At 34.1% G+C, this 19,589-nt stretch overlaps 2 protein-coding genes and 2 pseudogenes across 4 annotated transcripts; 2 read left to right on the top strand and 2 right to left on the bottom strand.

Annotated features, from left to right (window-relative positions):
* The first annotated feature begins 983 nt into the window (after positions 1–983).
* On the top strand, positions 984–4,200 carry LOC111283631 (bifunctional TH2 protein, mitochondrial-like; annotated as a pseudogene). The gene is made up of 6 exons (XR_016341052.1): positions 984–1,312; positions 1,431–1,537; positions 2,023–2,337; positions 2,439–2,856; positions 2,998–3,264; positions 3,648–4,200. The product of XR_016341052.1 is annotated as a bifunctional TH2 protein, mitochondrial-like (transcript).
* A 1,570-nt stretch (positions 4,201–5,770) lies between these two features.
* Positions 5,771–9,513, bottom strand: LOC111283658 (auxin-responsive protein IAA11-like). Its single transcript, XM_022872232.2, has 5 exons — positions 8,727–9,513; positions 7,445–7,755; positions 6,858–6,993; positions 6,275–6,336; positions 5,771–6,192 (listed from the first exon to the last, which is right to left on the bottom strand). Exons 1-5 carry the CDS (start codon positions 9,086–9,088, stop codon positions 6,143–6,145), a joined length of 921 nt encoding a protein of 306 aa, XP_022727967.2. The 5' UTR covers positions 9,089–9,513; the 3' UTR covers positions 5,771–6,142.
* A 3,074-nt stretch (positions 9,514–12,587) lies between these two features.
* On the bottom strand, positions 12,588–16,195 carry LOC111283697 (hypothetical protein At1g04090-like). The gene is made up of 2 exons (XM_022872282.2): positions 15,945–16,195; positions 12,588–14,312 (listed from the first exon to the last, which is right to left on the bottom strand). The coding sequence occupies exons 1-2, from the start codon at positions 16,045–16,047 to the stop codon at positions 12,712–12,714; spliced, it is 1,704 nt and encodes a 567-aa protein (XP_022728017.2). The 5' UTR covers positions 16,048–16,195; the 3' UTR covers positions 12,588–12,711.
* Positions 16,196–17,100: 905 nt separating this feature from the next.
* Positions 17,101–19,561, top strand: LOC111283325 (uncharacterized; annotated as a pseudogene). The gene is made up of 4 exons (XR_016341051.1): positions 17,101–17,194; positions 17,929–18,888; positions 19,000–19,170; positions 19,292–19,561. The product of XR_016341051.1 is annotated as an uncharacterized LOC111283325 (transcript).
* The last annotated feature ends 28 nt before the right edge of the window (positions 19,562–19,589 follow it).

Here is a 19,589-nt window from a genome sequence, read left to right as displayed (position 1 = left end):
CAAATATAAATTTTACGATTATAAAAATCGAATCGAATTCGAAACGAATAAAAATTCACTCCAATTCGACCCATTATCATTCTTAATTATATATAATTTTCTTACAAGTAATAGAATAAAACTAATAGAATGTAATTTTTTAATAAAATTTAAAATGCTAGTTGTTATATTTTGATAGTCATGTCATCAACTCTTTATTTTATATATATATATATATATATATATATATGACATGCACTTAATTTTAAAACAAATATGTCACTTATAATAAAAGATCAATGTTTGACTCACAAAATATAAAAAAACTTGACAAAATCCCAAATTTTTAATTTCAACACCTTTTTAATTTTCTTCTCTGTAATAGATTTGACAGTTTCTTCAAATCATTTTTTAGCAAATTTTGGTTCAATCATACTCAAAAGTACATCAACACAAGTTTTATCTTTAAACAAAGAATAATAATTTATATTTTATGTCATATAAAATATTATATTTATATTATATTTTATATAAAAATTATATATTATAATTTATATTAATATGAAAATATAAAATATATACTTTTAATTTTATCAAATTTGTTTATGATTTTTATTAAAGTTTTAAATTATATTATTTTTAGAGGAAAAAAGTTTATAATATGACATTTTCTTTCTGCTAAAGAACAATTATAGAAATAATTGGGTCCTCGAAGATGGTCCAAGAGCCAAGCCTATTAGTTTTAAGATTTTCGGTGGTTTTAGTAAAGTAAACAAGTGATAAAATCAACGAAGACCTTTCGTTTCCGTGGTGCCAACGAATAAAGCAAGGCTGCTGCGACGACACATTCCCAACATGGGAACGGAATGGATGGTGGATCCCACATTTCTCATGACTGGGGACCAAATTTTGTCCTACGTGTCATTAACGATTGCCGACGTGGCATACTTTACCACTTTTCTCCCGTCCCTGAAAGACACTGTTTGTTAGAAAGAGTAAAAGAAGGAAAGAGAGGAAATAAACAGATAGACTCAGTCTCTCTGTTAGTCGAAATCTCGAAACGTTTGCCCTTTCCATTCTTTACTTCGAAACCATCTCATCCGATCTGATCATCCGTGTTTCATTGAAGCGACGGCGTGGCGTAAGAAGGAATGGGAGTGATGGACTTTGAAGGAGGAATCGCGAGAAAGTTATGGACCAAATTTAGGAGCGAATCGGTTTTTGTGAATTACATTCCTTTCTTCGTTTGCTTAGCCGCCGGCAATTTAAACGCTGACGTTTTTCTACACTATACCTCTCAACATGTTCATTTACTCAATGCTTTTGCTCACGAGTGAGAGTCCTTCGAATCAGTCTTTTCCAATTTGCAAAAAAAGCTTAATCAATACGCTAAATATTTTTGCACTGTTTTTTTTCTTTTACTAATTATTTATTTATTTGGGAATTTTCAGATATGAATTAGCGGAGGAGTGTGCGGATGATGTGGGAGACAAAGGCGATACGAAAGTTATGGAAACATGTTCAGGACAAGCTTAAGTCACACGACTCTCTTGTCCGAGCAGGTTATATTTTTCTCTTGTTTATTAGCAGTCATGATATTACATACGAAGTGGTTTTGATTATTACCTTATACATCATTGGTGGTGAAGTGGGTTTGATTAATTGGCACATTATCTTTAATTGTATATGTACACTTAAGTAATTCAATTTTGACTTCCTTATATTTTAACGGACATGTTGCAAGCACATAAATTCGCTTGTGGAGTGTTTTTTTTTTTTGTAAAGATGCCGGTGGAGTTTTTAAACTCTAGGAGCGGTGTATTAGATAGTAATCCTCTGCCTAAATACCACACTACCTCAGCTGAGATCCTTCACTGTAGGATTTAGTAATTTAAGAGTAGATTTTGGATTGGCTTATTCTTGTTCAACCTAGTGACCATTTGGGCAGACAGATATGTAACTACAATGTCCGTGGCTTCTTCATTTCATGTGCCTAGTGGTGGTTGCTTTAAGTATCTATTCTGATGAAGACCTGCACTGCAGGAATGGGGCTTTGAACTCCCAGACGAGAGCACCTGGACAAATGCTACAGTCAAGTATACGGATTTTCTGTTGGCAACAGCCTCGGGTAGAATTGAAGGAGAAAAAGTTCCTCGTAAAATTGCAACCCGTTTTGAGAGGACAAAAGTTGCTGCTTATACACTTGGCGCCATTGCACCTTGCATGAGGCTCTTCGCCTTTATAAATAAAGAGATTCAAGCTCTTATAGATCCTAATGATAGCAGTCACATTTACAAGAAGTGGATTGATCACTATTGCTCTCAAAATTTTGAGGGTTATCTGATTATTGATTACTAAGTTTTTTCTGTGGTGTTTTATTGATACTTTTGCTGTTCAAACAAGAATACTTGTTTGGGTTGTTAGGAAATGTATTTCACTTTGCTCAATTCTGATTTCAGGCTTATGCTTTTCGAATTGAAGAGTTGCTGGATACACTAAGCATATCTTTGACAAGCGAAGAGCTGGATGTCATAGAAAGGCTCTACCATCAATCTATGAGACTGGAAGTAGATTTTTTCTCTTCTCAACCGATTATGCAGGAAGCAGCAGTCTCTTTGTCTCGGACGCTAGATCCTGCTGTGGGTGGCCACCTCACCATATTTTGTGACTTTGACTTTACTTGCACTGCATTTGATTCCTCTGCTATTTTAGCCGAGATTGCAATCAGAACAATGCAGAAGGCTGCCCCTGATGGGTCCAAAACCCAACTTGCTCAGATGTCATCAGCTGATTTGAGGAGTGCATGGGATGCTCTTTCTACCCCGTATACTGAAGAGTTTGTACAGTGTGTAGAAAGCATCACATCAACTGAGAAAGGTTTGATAAAGGATTTGCAGTCTTCTTGATTTTTATATCTTGTTATATTAGGAATGGTTGTGGCAACAATTTTTCATGACTTAATGTTATTGAGATGAAATATTCGTAGAAGTAATGCACCTTTTTTCCCTACTTGTGCAGTGAAAAGTTTCAGTTATGAAGGTGTGTGTGAAGCCCTAGAGCTATTTGCAAATTTTGAGAAGAAGGCAAATTCAAGAGTGGTTCAGTTAGGAGTACTCAAGGGTTTAAATCAAGAGGATATAAGAAGCGCAGGCCAAGGTCTGATCCTTCAAGATGCCTGTAAAGGGTTTTTTCAGAAAATCATGAAAAATGAAAATGTCACCTCTGCTGTACATATACTCTCTTATTGTTGGTGTGGGGATCTCATTCGTTCAGCTTTTTCATCAGGTAATCCCAGGAACATAGACAAGCCATATTTGGTACATACACATACAAAAACACACCCGAAATAAATTAATTTGATCGTAATCTGAAAATGTGGATAAAAGATCTGGAGTCTAGAGTCTAAACATAACATACAGGATGACTAGATATATCCTTCACTCAATTGTTAGAGAAATTGGAAGCCAAATTGGGATTTTGGATGTAGCATATATTATGCGATATAATTTATCAGGAATATATCCAAAGTATGCTGATTGTTTATTATGCTTCCACGCTATCTATAATAGTTAGGACTTGGATTACTTCAATACAAAGACCATCAGTTGCTAAATTAATATGTGTTCGAAATTTTTAATGTTTTTATCGCCTGGTATATCACTTAGCAGGGGATCCAAGAGCTTTGAATGTGCATTCAAACGAGTTAGCTTGTGATGAGTCCATCACCACAGGGGAGATCATTAAGAAGTTAGAGTCTCCCATGGAAAAGCTTCAAGAATTTAATAACATATTAAACAACAGAGACAAAGATTGCCAAAACTTGACAGTTTATATCGGAGGTTCAGTTGGTGATTTACTCTGCTTGCTTGAAGCAGACATAGGTATTGTGATGGGGTCAAGTCCCACTCTTAGAAGACTGGGAGAACAGTTTGGCGTTCCTTTTATGCTATTGTTCTCGGGTTTGGTAGCGAAACAGAGAGAGGTGGTTGAAGTTGGCTCTTCTAATTGGAAAAAGCTTTCTGGCACTTTATATATGGTCTTAGCTGGGATGAGATACATGCATTTATTCTGGGTTCATGATCATAAAACCCGCTCTCCATTTCCTGTAGGATAATAGAATCTCAATTGTGGCTATTTTTTTTCAAGCGCCACAGGCCAGCCCTGATTCTGTTTTTTTTGCCTTCTTTTGAGACCGCTATACCGAAATGATCCAAACCCAATGAGCTCATGTCACGGATTTAAGGAAGAGTTCTGAATCCCACATCGAACGTAATAAGAGGGTTACTGGGGTATAAAAGGATTCACACTACTTCAACCTTGTGAGGCACCTTTTGTAGGACAAAACCGTGAGGCCAGGGGAGTCTGAGTGGACAATACCTCACAAGGGTGTGAATCCTAGCAGGAAGTTTGATCTGAGACGCCGGAAGGATGAATGCCTGGCTCGGAAGGATGAATGCCTGGGTCTCGGAGCCGCGTGGGTTCAAAGTTTAAGTTTCGACCCGTGACAAGTGGTATCAGAGCCAGCCCTAAACCGTTCGATCCACGCCAAGCATCTCGAGGGAAGTAGGCAGGGTGGCCGACCTTCGTGACGAGGGCGTCACGAGGTTGGGTGCGGGAGAATGTCACGGACCTAAGGAAGAGTTCTGAATCCCACATCGAACATAATAAAAGGGTCACTGAGGTATAAAAGGGTTCACACTACCTCAACCTTGTGAGACGCTCTATAAGTACTTATAAATCCCCTAACACTAAACCGAAACCCAACACAACCAAAACCAATAAGCTGCCTACAAAAAGGGAAAGGGATACAGGAGAAAAAAGGGGTTGTGTATGTGGTGTGGAGCTAAATTTGTAACTAGTCATAGGTGCATGAGATCGCAACTATAGCAGTTATTAGTGGATAAAGGTATGGAGCAGACTAATGAGTAAGAGGAGTTCTCTGACTGTCTAAAAGCTCTAGAGAAAGCGAATACTGAAATGGCTGAAATGGTAAATCGACCATTATCTCTTTGCATGCCTTGATCGGTACAACTGGTCCTCAAACTATAAGGATTCAAGGGAAGATAAAAAATCAATCAGTGGAGATATTGGTAGACTCGGGCAGTACTTACAACTTCTTGGATTTAACTGTTGTTAAGAGGTTGGGTTGCAAAGCTGCTGCAGTGGAAGGAATCAATGTCACTGTAGCTAATGGCAATCAACTATTGATTAGACAATTGTGTAAATAGGAGGGTCATTGGGGTATAAAAGTGTTCACACTACCTCAATCTTGTGAGTCGTCTTTTGTAAGACAAAACCGTGAAGCCAGTAGGCCAGAGCGGACAATACCTCACAAGAGTATGAACCGTAGCAGGAAGACTGATCTGAGACGTCGGAAGGGTGAATGTCCGGGTCGCGGAATCGCGCGGGTTCGAAGCTTAAGTCTCGACTCATGACACTCACAAGTAAAATTATGTAGTTACTGAAAAAAGTTCGTGTTATCCAGTGTTTTCCCCTCTAGCTCCACTCAGTTTTTTTTTGAGTTGCATTTAGGCAAACTACATTCGAATTTGTTGTAATATCGAGATAAATTTTCTTTACAACAATCAACAGGAATGTATAATTTGTTATGTTATCAGTTCTTTTAGTCGTTCTACTGCATATTTATTGTTGAATGTTTCTCAAATTCTTCCAACCAATGCTCCCAATTAGCATAGTTTATGGTATGCAATGGATGAAAATTTCCAGTTTGGCAAAGAGAAGTGACAAAAAAGAACTGCAGTAGTTACAGACAAAAACAACAAACTTGCCATTGATCGATCATAAGGAAAGGCACTCTCATTTTTAGGTCCCAAAATTTTTTTAAAAATACAGTAAAATAGCAGTGTTATTTACAGCAACCAAAAAAACAAAAAGGCAATTAATAGGCATTTCTGTATATATTACATTGAAAACTAAGCTATAGGTGCCTGTCAAAAAGTATGATGACTGTTCCTCAAAGACTATTTGAGATTGAAGAAAACATGTAATAAAATAATACAACAACCGAACACATACAGAGAACCACAGAGGTTCAAACGTTAGTCAGTCAAAATGCTTTAACTATTCTGTATTTCTTTTCCGCTTTGGGTGTTGCTACTAGCATGAGCTATTCATCTTATTGTTGGCTTGAGAGAATAATATTCTAGATGGGCTTGCTTCTTTGTCTCTGGTTCCTCTCTTGCAATTTTGGAGCTGCAAATTATGAATTAAACTAACCTTAGATACGAATCGAAAAGCAACATAAACAAGATCAGAAGAGTATGGATCTGCATACCCAATCCGGTAGCCTCAGATGTCCTCGTGATTCTAAGCCTCTTCACAGAACTGAGAAACATCCTGAACCAAACCAGAGAACATTCAATGAGTGTCAAGAGAAGACAAATTTCAATCCATAATACAAGTTTTGCTTTAGCATCTTCATGTTGTTCACTTTGTTCCATGAAGCTCTAAGTCTCCCTGACTGAAGCCCACCCTTACAAGCCAGACAAGATGACCGCCATGATAATATAAAGCAATTTTTTGAGGCAATGTATTAACTTCAGGGGCACTAGAGGAAAGGCACATGCATTAAGATTTTAAGATTTTCCTTGAACTCTTCCCAACTTTTATTCTGAACTAATTTGACAGTTTATGTCAAAAACTTGTTAATAATGACAACATACATCTTATAAATGTACCTAACAAAGCTTAAAAGAGAATGAACTTTAATAGTTTTAAAAAATTTTATACATATATATGCAGTGAAACTCTTGGATCAGGCAATTAAAACAGAAGTTCGTTTTAAGAATGTCATGCGAGCGAGGGCATAGAAACAATTATGATGTAAAGTGACACATATAATTGATATTGATACATACTCCCAAGGAACATCTCCAACAAGCATCCAATCACCCTCTTTGTCCTCATAAGTAAGCACAAAATCAGATGATCCATCAAGCAGTTTTGAAGGTCTTATTATTTCCTTCTTCATATCATGCTCCAGCGCCATTGATCCTAACCACAAAAATCATGATAACATTCATAAAAGAGAAACATGTTTCGATGATCATTTAACAAAAAGATATAGTCTTTCACCTTGTCTGAATCAGGACATTCTTTATGGTGGAATTTTAAAGGCTTTCAATCTCAGATCCTCCTATAATTCCATTAGGTTTAACATTTCTTTGCTTAAAAGGTCTAAAAGTTACCAGACTAATATTTTCTATTTTGACACAATGCTTGAAAAAACACAAGGGATGCTTGCCAAATTTGCTTGGCATGACAACTCATGTTTTAAATACGCCATGAAAGTCTTAAGCACACAATCATTTTGGTTAAATTCCATATATCAGTTAAGACGTGGTCATCGTATAGCTTAGGATATCCTTACAACCAGTACTTAACAGGGCACTTAACTCATCTTTTGAAAGTCAAACAAAAAAGAAAAAAAAAAGGGAAATCTCACCTACTGGATTGACAGGTCTGAGAAACATATCTTCCAAAGTTTTTGCCAGCTTTTCATAGGATTCATGGGCATTCAAGTCAACCTTCCTTCCAATCAGAATTCCATCCATATTCACCTTCACCAACAGGGATTTTCTGAGCTTAGCATTACCACTGTTCTCATAGCTGCCAATTGTACTCTTCTCAACCATAGAGGTTTCATTTTTATGGTTCTCCATTGTTGAGTTAAATACATCAGTGGCCAGCACTTTTGCTTGGTTAACCATGCTATTCATTCTACAAGGTTTGAGAGGAGGCCACCCCACGACTTGACTGTTCAAATTCAAGGAAAAATAACAGATGTTAACAGGCGAAAAATCAGCTAAGAAAAGGTTACATTCAACCACCCAAACTCAATAGCATGTAAAAAGAAAGAAAAGTTCTCAGCTACTCATGAAGTACCAAAAAGGATATAACAAAAAAAGAATTGTACATATTAAAACTGTCTTTATGGCCTGGATTGTGCCTTGACTCAGATGTAGCCTAGTTAATAAGGCACCACAAATACAGGTTTCCATGTGAACCGGTGTATTACTTATTCCTGGTATCATGTCACTTTTGTACCAAACAGTTTTCCTCCTTTGGTTGGGGGAGATTTCCTATTTTCTGCTTTACCTAGTTAGCAGAAAGAGGGGCAGAAAGAGAGAAGCAATCATCTGATCCTGAGATAATTATTAATATTACCAAGCAAACAGGGACATATATTGAATTTGGAATTGAAGATCAGGACCGTTTGATCTATAAGCATTTACGTCTTAGAAGAAAGTAGAAGCACCAATCATTTTGCTTGCAGCCAACATGATCCATCTTAAAAAGGGTGGAAGCATCCCAAATTCATACCTAATCCTCAACAACCTAACAATAAAGTTGTCTCCCGTGCCATCCCCTTTCTGAATGAATAATCAAGCAAGAAATATCTTTGTAATTGTAGTCTATGGACAACGTAAGTACATTCAACCTCCTATGTTTTATTTCGTGCCTAATTGGAGGATTCTAGTTTTCTTTCCTTTCTTAATTCTCTTCCTCCTGATCTTGTATTTATTGAACCAAAGTTCTGTAATTGATGATACCATACCTTATGACGGGAACTAAGTGCTATAACAGAATTAAAAGAGCAGATAAATTGCAGAAAAAAATACCAATTAAAACCAAGAACATAAGCATATTCAGGACATAAAATTCATGGAAGTGACATAATAAGGTAATTACATGGAATTACAAATCAGGCTGGAATTAGAGAATACCTAGAGCCTTTACCGACAGCCATAGAATCAGCAGTCCTCTTGGTTCCAGCTGTGATATTAGCTCTACTTAAAGAAGGAGAAGAAGATGAGGAAGATGATTGAGAAGGAGATGAAGAAGCAGCCACAGAAACCACAGAAGAGAAATCCTTGGCAGTCAAGATCCTAGCATGTTGCCCAGCCCTTGAAACTTGGTGCATCTTAAAACCACCACCAAGGCTCAAGCCAAGACCCAACTCCAACTCAGACTCATCAGGACATGAAGAATCCTCTGAGGACACCACCAAGTTGTCCTCCCTTGACACTGTAGACATTGACCCACTTTCAGAACCACCACCACCACCAATAACAACACCTCCTTGCATTGAAAATTAAACCTCCTTCGTTCAACCAAAGTTTCAAGCTTTACAAGTCTAAAAGAGAAGAGGAGATCATTTAAAAATAAAGTTTCTAACTTTATAGGCAGAGAGAAATGGGCAAAAAGCAAAGAAAGAAAGGGGACAAAGATGGATATATTAGAAGGGTGTTTGGTGGGTATTGGAAAACTAGAAAGTAAACTCAAAGTAGGGAGAGGGGGAAAAAGGAAACGTTAGGTTGGGAAGGTATTGGGTACAGCCGTGGTGGTGCTGCTGTTTCCCTTGATGAGTTGGGCCCCTACCTTGTCTGGTTTTATCATTCATCCCCCTCCATCAATGTTTTTTGTCCTTTCAGATCCAAATCTTCTTTTTAAATTTTTTTTTTTTTTCATTTTCACTTTGATTTTGCCACCCTTTTGCTTTGCTTGCTTTCTAGGCCTTCATTTTTCTTTTCTTCATATGATATATATATCTTCAATTTACTGGCAACAGAAAAAAAAAATGAGTTGATTTTTTTTTTTTTTTTTATAATTTATCTCCTGAGAAACTCCTTTAAAAGCAAAAGCACAATACACATGAAAGATGCTAATAAATGATTCTACCCTTTTGTTGTCATTGCTATGTTATTTTTAGAAACATTCTTGGAAAATGAGAACTGCCAATGCTGTTTACAAATAAATGTTTGGATAAGATTAGCAAAATACCAAAAATAAACTAATTAAATTAGGACGTTTCCTTTATTTTTTTTAATTTTAACTTGTAAATGTAAGACTGATACCACAATTATTTGCTTAGCTAAAAATTCAATCTTTTTATTAGACAAGGGGATATTATAAAAACTCTGATAGTAAATATCATTTAAAAAAAAATCAAAGCACCAAATTAATATAAAGTAACAAATTTCATATAAGCGAAAACACAAATACTTAATTTGTAATTATTAAATAATATTATTTATGTTATATAAAATATTATAATTCGTATATTTATATCATATTTTACATAAAAATTATATTTTATAATTTATATCGATATAAAAATATTAAATATAAATTTTTTTATTTTATTAAATTTATATATAATTATTACTACTATTTTAAATTGTATTATTTTTATATTTTATATTTTATATTTTATTATATTTATATTATATTATTGTATTATATTTTAAATTATTAAATAATTTAAATTCATATACAAATATTATACATCTCAAAAAAAATAATAGCATCACAAAGTTGAAAAGCAAGAAAAAAAAAAGCAATAGACAAAAGGAATCGATTGAATATATTAGTAGTCCTTTCTTAATTTTAAAATTAAAAAAAATAAAATTTACATAAACCCGTCAGATCCAAAATATCTTCATCTCATATCACGAGAAATGAAAAGGAGAAAGTCTAGAGTCATGGATGGGCATCGAGGAGATGGGTCTAGGAAAGGCGCCCAACAACAAGCCGACAAGGTGGGCCCAAACATCACAAGGCTCGACACGTCGGAATCGGGAACCCACCGTATTAATCACGACAACATAGGGGCTATCCAAAAAAACCTCCTCAAACTCGGTCTCAAAACAACGCATACCGATTTTGAATGAAAAAACATGACACCTCATCGTATCATTAACCTAGACTGTTATTATTACATTTATATTGAAACACATTTTTATTAATTAATTTTAATATGATCGTAATAGACTGTATTTAAAAATAAAGATATTTATAATTTGATTTTAATTAAATTAATTGATTGAATTAATTTAATTTTATTAATTATTAAATTAATTTTGATCAATTAATAAAAATAATTTTAAAAAATTTTTAATTTTTGATTAATTCAATTTATAAATTGAATTAATCGAATTATTTGAAATTTTAATCAAAATTAACATAATTTAAATATAAAATAAAAAATATATAAAGAGAATTATTTAATTTTATAAGTTGTAAAATTTTTAACATAATATTTTAGCATTTAAATATTTTATTAGATAATTTTCTTTAATTTGTTTAAAATTTAAGAAATTAAGAGTTTAAAATATAATTTAATTTAAATATATTTATCATTTAATTAATCAAAAAAATTAATCTAAATTCAATTGATTAATTTTTAAAATTTATAAATTTAATTCGATTAATAAAAATAAAATAATATAATTCAATTAATATAATTTTAAATAATTTGATTAGAAATTAATAGAATTAATTGAATAAGTATTTTTATTTAAAAAATTAATTATCATAAAAAAATTTATTATCATTATTATATTTATATTTATATTTTTTATTATTTTTATTATTTTTTATTTTTTAATCTCGTTGTAATTCAAATGTAAATGGGCTCTTAATTTTATTAGCGAGGTTTCAATTCCGATTAATAGAACGCTTTGAGGCACGAAATAAAATTAAAAAAATAAAAACGAAACGCGCAATCAGAAGCACTTTGTTTTTCTGTTCGTTTGATTTGAGGGATTGAGTCATACTTTTTGTCAGTTTGAAAGCGTACGATCCTGTCTGGGGGCCAGCGGACAAAGTCCACGCTTGCCTATATTTTTTTGTCGTCTTTCTTTTTTTACTGTAATTGTCGGTCCCAAGTGTAGAACCGTGGGACCCAACAGAATCGTTATGTGTTTCCACGCCTATCCTGCTGGTTAGCTGACACGTGACGGATTTAGTTCTGTGATCGTGACACCTGTGCTCATTATTTAATTGTAGGGTGAAGTTTTGATGAAGGTGGTTTCTGTCACTACGAAAATGACGTCGATTTTTGTTAAGATGACGTCAATAAATGGTTAATTTATGTTCACAAATGACCATAAATTTTATATAATTGATAATTCAAGAATGAATGTTGGTGCTATTACAACATTAAAAATTAATAAATATATAATATAGTTAATAATCATATTCATAATTCAATAATGAATTTTAGTACTATTGCAACATTAAAAACATAATAAGATAATAATATTTAATAATCATATTCTATAAATAAATATTTCACATTGGTGCATTATAAGATTTTTTTTTTTAAATTACAGCCTCACAATAAAAAAAATTATAAATGTTGAGAATTATGGGAACAACATCATAATAATTCTATCTTTATATAATTTAAATAAAATCTTTAAAACTCTAATGCATTTTCATGATACTACTCAAAACTCGAAAATATATACAAGAACGACAAACATATAAATCATAATAGCTGTAATTTGCTTATAATTTATTACTTGTTGCAATATGAACATAAATGGTTATAAATAAAATTGATGATTCATGTATTTATATTATATAAAATATTAAAATTTATATATTTATATAATATTTTACACAAAAATTACACGTCATAATTTACATCGATATAAAAATATTAAATATATTTTTTAAAATTTTATTAAATTCATATATAACTATTACTAAAATTTTAAACTTTATTACTTTACTTTTTTTTTGTATCTATCATTTTATCGTATTTTAAATTAAAATTTTGTTAAATTTATATATAACTATTACTAAAATTTTAACCTTTATTACTTTACTTTTTTTTTTGTATCTATCATTTTATCGTATTTTAAATTATTAGTTGCAGATGAAAAAAACAACACTCCATTGAGATCCGAAACTACCACAAAACTAGCCTCTTTCATCGCCTACCCAATTATTCTTCTCCTTAGGGCCGGTAGGGCCTTCCTCTCCATACAGCTCAACCGGAAGCTTATCGAAAATGTTCTCCACCGAATATCGGAGCATCACGGGCAAAATGTTAATAATTTTATCCAGTTCAGTTCTAGAATCATAGACAATAGTTGGACCCCATTCTCTCATAAACTGCAACCAAGCAGGCTCAGTAACAACCCCATCTCCCAGATACTCAGCTGCAACAAGTTCGAAATGAGTACTAGAATCTACGTAGAAATTACTAATAGCAGCGTCGTTTCTAATCCCAATTCCTAGTTTTGCAGAACCCTGAATGTAATTCCCAGGGTGAGGAAAGTTGGCATGTCCACGTTTTGATGAGTAAACAACCGCTTTATTCCCTTGTATGTACTCCAAATCATAAGCATTCACCCATACACCACCACTGTGCTGGGAGAAGTATATGCTCCATAGCTCTCCTGTAAAGTTGCATATACGGAGAGTAAAATGTTCCCAATCACCCACATGCTGTCCAATCTTGTTAAGTGCAATATTCAAAATACCAACCTGAAGAGTTGCAGGCCCATTAAAGGGGAAGAAAATCCACATAGCAATATCAGTGAAAGTCCCACCAGCTGCTGGCTTCACATGTACATAAAGTTTAGCACTTTTCAAATTTCCTAGTTTGATACTATTTTTCCGATCACCACTTGGTAAGTCTATCCAAAATTCCCCATCATTTCTTCCGCCACTTGGTAGATTTGATCCACTAACATCAATTGGCTCACCTACCAAGTCCCCTTCTTTGAACAGAAGTGCTCCATTCTTGAAAAACCATGAAACAGAAGAAGGAAAGTAGATCTCGTCAGGATGAAAGAAGACAGTAGGTCCATAGTGGTTTGTCAGGGCATGAATCTGATCACAGTTTGGCATTGCCTGTAGCGCTGGATCTAAATTCTTCAAGCATGCGATAGGCAGTTCTTGTCCAGGATTCCAATAGCTATTGCAAATAAAACTCCCCACATAAACGCCTCTCCCCAGCATCCCTCGATGAGAAGGTCTTGTGCTCCAAACTTGAAACGGAACTTCTGAAAATCTGGTATTGGAATTAAGTATAACTCGAAAATTTTCACATCTATCTGTCAGGTCAGCTCTAACACATCTCACTTTATCTAATTTGGGTGTTTTAGAAGAGTTAGTGACCAAATAACCCATGGATTTATAACCCTTAGGAGGCTGAGGCAACCAGAAGAAACCACAGCCTTCAAGACTTTCCTCACTCCCATCATTCGAACTCCAAACTAAAGAATAATCAAGAGGCTCCCTAAGGGCGGGTGAGGTAACACAGGTAGAGAAATCAGAAGCTTCCGATTCAGAACGCATTTCTCGAGCAACAAGAACAAAACCTCTTAAAGGCTGGTCATTAGATTGACAGTAGTGCCCAAAGCTATAATATCCATCAGGTATTCCAACTGGTTTATAAAACGTGACACCTTTTTTCTTGTCCTCTAAGTTGCTGCACCAGATGAACTTAAATCTTGAGATTTTAATGACTTCGAGTTCCCCAAGATTTATTTTTCCAGAAGCAAATCCTTGACCTGAAATGGAGGCATACGATTAAACATTTACACGATATGTCAAATTCAAAAGGATAACAAAAGACTGAACCACATCAGCCCAAGTGAACTTTTGACTTAAATAGCAAAGTCTTCTCACATTTTATTTCATCAGCGTCTACTCTGGACTATGCAGCATTTAAACATCACATCAACACTGAAATTCAATAATGGATCCTTAAAATATATGTAGCTGACATGCTAAAAGAAAGAGAGTCAAGTCAATGATGAAACAAAGAAACGCTACTCAAACATAAGAGGAAAGTTCAAAAATAATTGTGGAAAAACTTTTTTTTATATTTGGGGTAAGGGGGATTTGAACTCTGCTCTTTGAGTAGAGGATCATGCAACAACCAATGAGCCAGTTGCTCGAGTGCGTGGAAAAGCAATTTGATGATCATATTTGTTTACTTTTAAAGTAATAGAAAGAAAAGAAGCCACTGGAGTAACAATCACACAATATAAGATAATCTTCAAAAAGAAAAAGAAGACAATAATGAATCAGGATTCCAAAAGTCAGGATATTTTATATACAGACACAATTCATTCAAGATCAGCCTCTTAAAATAGAAATAAATGAAAATAAAATAAAAGCAACTGATAAAGACAAGGAAAAGTACCAAAATAACAAATGAAACAGTTCCTGGAGATCAGATTTGCTCTTATTCAACCACAATTGAAAGAATAATCAGAGTAGAATATTAGTGGTCTTGTCAGCATAAGCTACAAAGAATTAATTGGCGCAAACAGATTTGTTTCTGCACCAAAATATAAAACATTTTATTACTTCTTAGACTACACAGGTTTTATATCTGGGTTTTTTTAGTCACTAGCTTTGCTTACTTTTTCTGCAACAATTCTAAAGAGACTAGAAGTCATTTATGCTTTTCCTGCTCAAATGCAGTAAATTAGCCTATAAACAGACTACCTTGGTAGAGCTGGATCCTAAATGAAGATGTCTTAGGGTGCTGATATTTTCGTTCTTTGAGAAGTTTCTCTGACTTTTTCGTTTGTTTTGACATTTCAATCTTGTTCTTGGCTGTAATTTTCTAGTTTTTGCTTCTATTTTTGCATCTCCTTTTACTTACCCTAGCAAATTTACTCCTGCTTTCTTTTAAATGAATCAAATCATTCAAGTATTTAAAAAAAAAAAAAAACCTATAACTGACCGCCAAACTATACTCAAAATTCCCAAGTACAAGTTGAATTTTGCATTCATTCTAGAAGCGAAAACAATATCCCACCTTTGCAGCTTCCAACTGATCAACAGTACCATCTACTCACATAAAATTGGCAAATTTCCGAAAATAAATGTAAGGAACCTGTTTTAGGTCAACTTTTTTTTTTTTTGTTAATTATAATTCTTCATTCTTATAGTAAGTAAAACATCAGGCCATGAATCACCCATCAATCAGAAAAGAACAAAAAAAAAAGAAAAGAAAAGTAAGAGGAAAAAAATTTTGAAAAAATGCAGACAACCAAAAGGACAACTTGAGCCCAGAAATCCAATCAACCAAAAAAAAAAAAAGAAGCAAACCCATTAATAAAATACACGAAGCGAAGGAAACCCAAAATTCAAAATGCAAAATTGTTTTGAAATCAAAATTGCAATACCTTGAGGCCATTGAGGAAGAGGGGCTGGAAGCGAGAAGGCTTCAGGCTCTGAAGGCACCAATTGGTCCATTTTGTTCCAGTAGAAACATTTGCACCCAAACATTTCTCAATCGATCTCAACAAGCTCTGCAAATTGAAATTTTTGATGCTACTCTAAGTTTGCTGCTAAACTCCAAACTCGTTGGCATTATCGGATATTCTCAAATTCTTTGGGAAGTGAGATCGAATGTCAACTTTCGTGGGTCCCCTTCATTCATTCTTTCTGAGTTTTTTTCCTTTTATTAAAAAAAAAAACCTGTGGGTTTGCTTTTTCTTTTCATTTTGAAATTTTAGTTACATATTTAATTATTTTTATATTTTTTACAAATGAGACCGCTTGAAAACCATTGTTAAAATTTAAATTATTTTATAAAAATTATGAGTAATTTGATTGTGAAAATTTTGTTTATGATTGAGGGTGAAGGTCAATCAAGCTATCCCTCTCACTCAATAATAAATATACTACATTTAACATTTTTTTTTTTACTTTATAAAACAATCCATTTTCTTATTGAACATTCATCACAAGGTTCTCTCAAATATTGCCTAAATGGTTACCAGGGGTATTTTTTTTTGAGTAATAAATCATTAATTCTATATTTAATTTTGAGTAAAAATTATTCCAGTCATGTAAGTTTTATAATTTTTTTAATTTTTATCAAAATTAAATTCATAGCTAATTTAAATTAAAATAATATTTTTAATTTTTATCATTTTGATTTAATTTTATTATGATGTGATATCTATATGCTCAAACAAAAAAAAAAGATAAAGAACTGAATTATGGGTACTATGCAGTGATGATTAGCTGTCCGACAGCAGAATATTCCAAACAAAACATTTTCTGCCACGTGTCCGCTAACGAATCAGAGTAAGGACCTGAAAATGCCACGTGTCCAATCATTAAGGTTACTTGGCCTCTTTGGGTTGACCAGTTGAATTTTCAATGTGGAAGTATTAATATGAACTTTTGTTTTTATTTTAACAAATTCAAAGACTTAAAAAAGAAAACAACTTGATATTTTTCTCCTCTATCATATCAAAGCTCTCTCTACCGCACAAATGATTATTAATTTTCTAGGAAAAAAATATTTTTTTCTAACTAATCAAACAGGAAAGTGCATGTTCATTTCCTATTTTACTTCTCTTGTAAAAGGAGGAAGGCCTGGAGCTGTAAAGGAAATCTTTCTTTATTCTTACAACTCAAAAGGGTATGTTTCTTTTCCATTTTTAACTGCATTATCATATGCCTTTTATAGAATTCTTAAGCAAAAAAATGAGGTACTTCATTCCTAAAATTATATTGCAAAAATAAACTTTTGAGCTTTGATTGTTTGAATAGATACAACTTCTGATCAAAAGTGAGAGACTTGAAAGGTAATATATTTGTTTTTGTGCCTTTCAGGAACTGAACCAGCTGCCAATGCTTGAAATGCTCTGCATATTTCACAATCTGTTACAGAATTTCTATTTAAATGCTTACCAATTTCTGTCACTTTCTTCGAACAAAAGAAAAAAGCAACATTTCCTCTCTTTTATTGGAGCAAAATTTTCCTTTTTCCCAAAAGAAAAAAGTGGAATTAAGAAATAACAAGACCACAAATCCAAATAAGAATCTTGCTTGTTAGGAATTTATTTTACTCATTAATGGGGTAATGCAAACAAGTTTCCAAATCCTATCATTAGATTGGCTAATAATAGATATCATTCCCAAGATTAAAGATATTGATATTCAATTCGAACTTAAAATTTAATTCAATTAATTTATATATATATAATTATTTTTAAAAAATAACATTCGAATTTTATTAGCTGTAATTATTTGACACCTTTTTTGTATAATATATATATATATATATATATATTTGTCAATTCATTTTGGCTTGTTCTTAGAGAAGATATTTCAGCTGCTCACCTGACTACCTCTTTATTAATTTGTTCATAGAATTTGACATCCGAAACCAGCAACAGCAACCACAAAAGCACCATCAACAGAAAAGAAACAGAGAAAAGAAAAAAAAAAATGCTGCTAAGAAGCTCTTCAACTCCAGTTCTTGGATCACTCCTCTCTTCCATTACAGATAGTCCTAACAACATCAATCACTATGAAACCAGCAATCCCTTCAGGCATTGTCCATCGACCTTCTTTCACCACAACCACAGCAGATTCTCATTTCATCCTTCTCCAGGCTCTGTCCACTTCTCTACTATAGTTTCTTGCGGCTCCTCTCCTATGTCTCCCTCTGTTGTTGATCAATTATTCTCTAATTTTGATCGTAAAGGCTTTCGCCGGGCTCAGTCTGAAGGAAACTTGGAAGGACTCGTCCATGCTGCTTGTGATAGCAATGAAGAATTCTACAATCAGAAACAACCCAAGAAGCTTTCTGCAAGGCACAAGTGCTCAATGTTGCAAACCATCCCTTCCTTTTCCCTTTACAATTCGAGGGCGAAGTGTGAGGAAGAAGAGGAAGAAGAAGAAGAAGAAGACGAGACTGCTTTCCAAGAAGAGGAAGAGGAGTTGAAGGAAAATGGAGAACTGCTGGACAGTAGTGAAGAGAGGGTAATGACTGTGAATGGTAGCCATGAATTCAACGCAATCAGCGTGGAGACTATTTTGTTGAATGATCAAGAGGTGAAAGTTGCTGATAAAATTTGGAATGTTGGTTTTGAAGATGACCGAGGGTTGGTCGGACAAGAAATGTTTCCTGACGGAGGGCTTGGCACTGATGGTGGTAGCAGGGGTGGTGCTAGTGGCGGCAGCGGTAGAGGTGGTGAATTGAATCCACCAGGCTCTGGCAGAGAAGGTGATGACAACCATGAAGTTGAGGAGTATTACAATAGGATGGTGGAGGAAAATCCTGGCAACCCCTTGTTTTTGGGGAACTATGCTAAATTTTTGTATCAGGTGAGTGCCTTTCACAAGGCGATTTTGATACTGTTATCCAACCCCGTTTGTTTTCAAGTTTTTGAGACGGGAAATTTGCTATTGCTGAGCATTGTCACGTTGTTTTGACAGTCAAAGAGAGACGTACAAGGAGCAGAAGAGTATTACTCTCGGGCCATCCTAGCAGACGCCAAAGAGGGTGAAACTGTCACAATATGCCAAGTTAGTGTGGGAGCTACATCATGATCAAGAAAGAGCTTCAAGCTATTTTGAACGAGCAGTTCAAGCATCTCCTCAAGATAGGTATGTGCTTCTTTCTTAACTTATTGAGTCATATGACTCCATTGCTGTTTCTTTCTATAATGTATGATTAAACTTGATTACCTGACTTGATTTTTTTTTTTTTTGTTTATCCTTTTTACAGCCATGTTCATGCAGCTTATGCTAGTTTCCTCTGGGAAACTGAGGAAGATGCAGATGAATGGGCGTCGGCTAACAACATTGATTCCATGCCCCCACAATTTCACGAAGGAACCTTGACAAGCGCTTAAACAACTAGCTCCTCGGAAACATTGCAGCAGTGCTCGGTAAGGGAGCATTCCATTAAAATTGTACATGTAATGGATAAATCAGTAACCTCTTTTCCCTTTGATTGAATCTGCTTAGTATTGCCAACCAAAGCTTGTAATTGAAATTGCTTCCATTTCAGAATCACAAAATCA

Source organism: Durio zibethinus, chromosome 3 (genome assembly GCF_047325235.1).
Source record: "Durio zibethinus cultivar Kanyao isolate XHJ-2024 chromosome 3, ASM4732523v1, whole genome shotgun sequence".
Taxonomy (NCBI): Eukaryota; Viridiplantae; Streptophyta; class Magnoliopsida; order Malvales; family Malvaceae; genus Durio; species Durio zibethinus.
The sequence above is the reverse complement of the archived record's forward strand: the minus strand, read 5'-3'. Positions and strand labels throughout refer to the sequence as shown.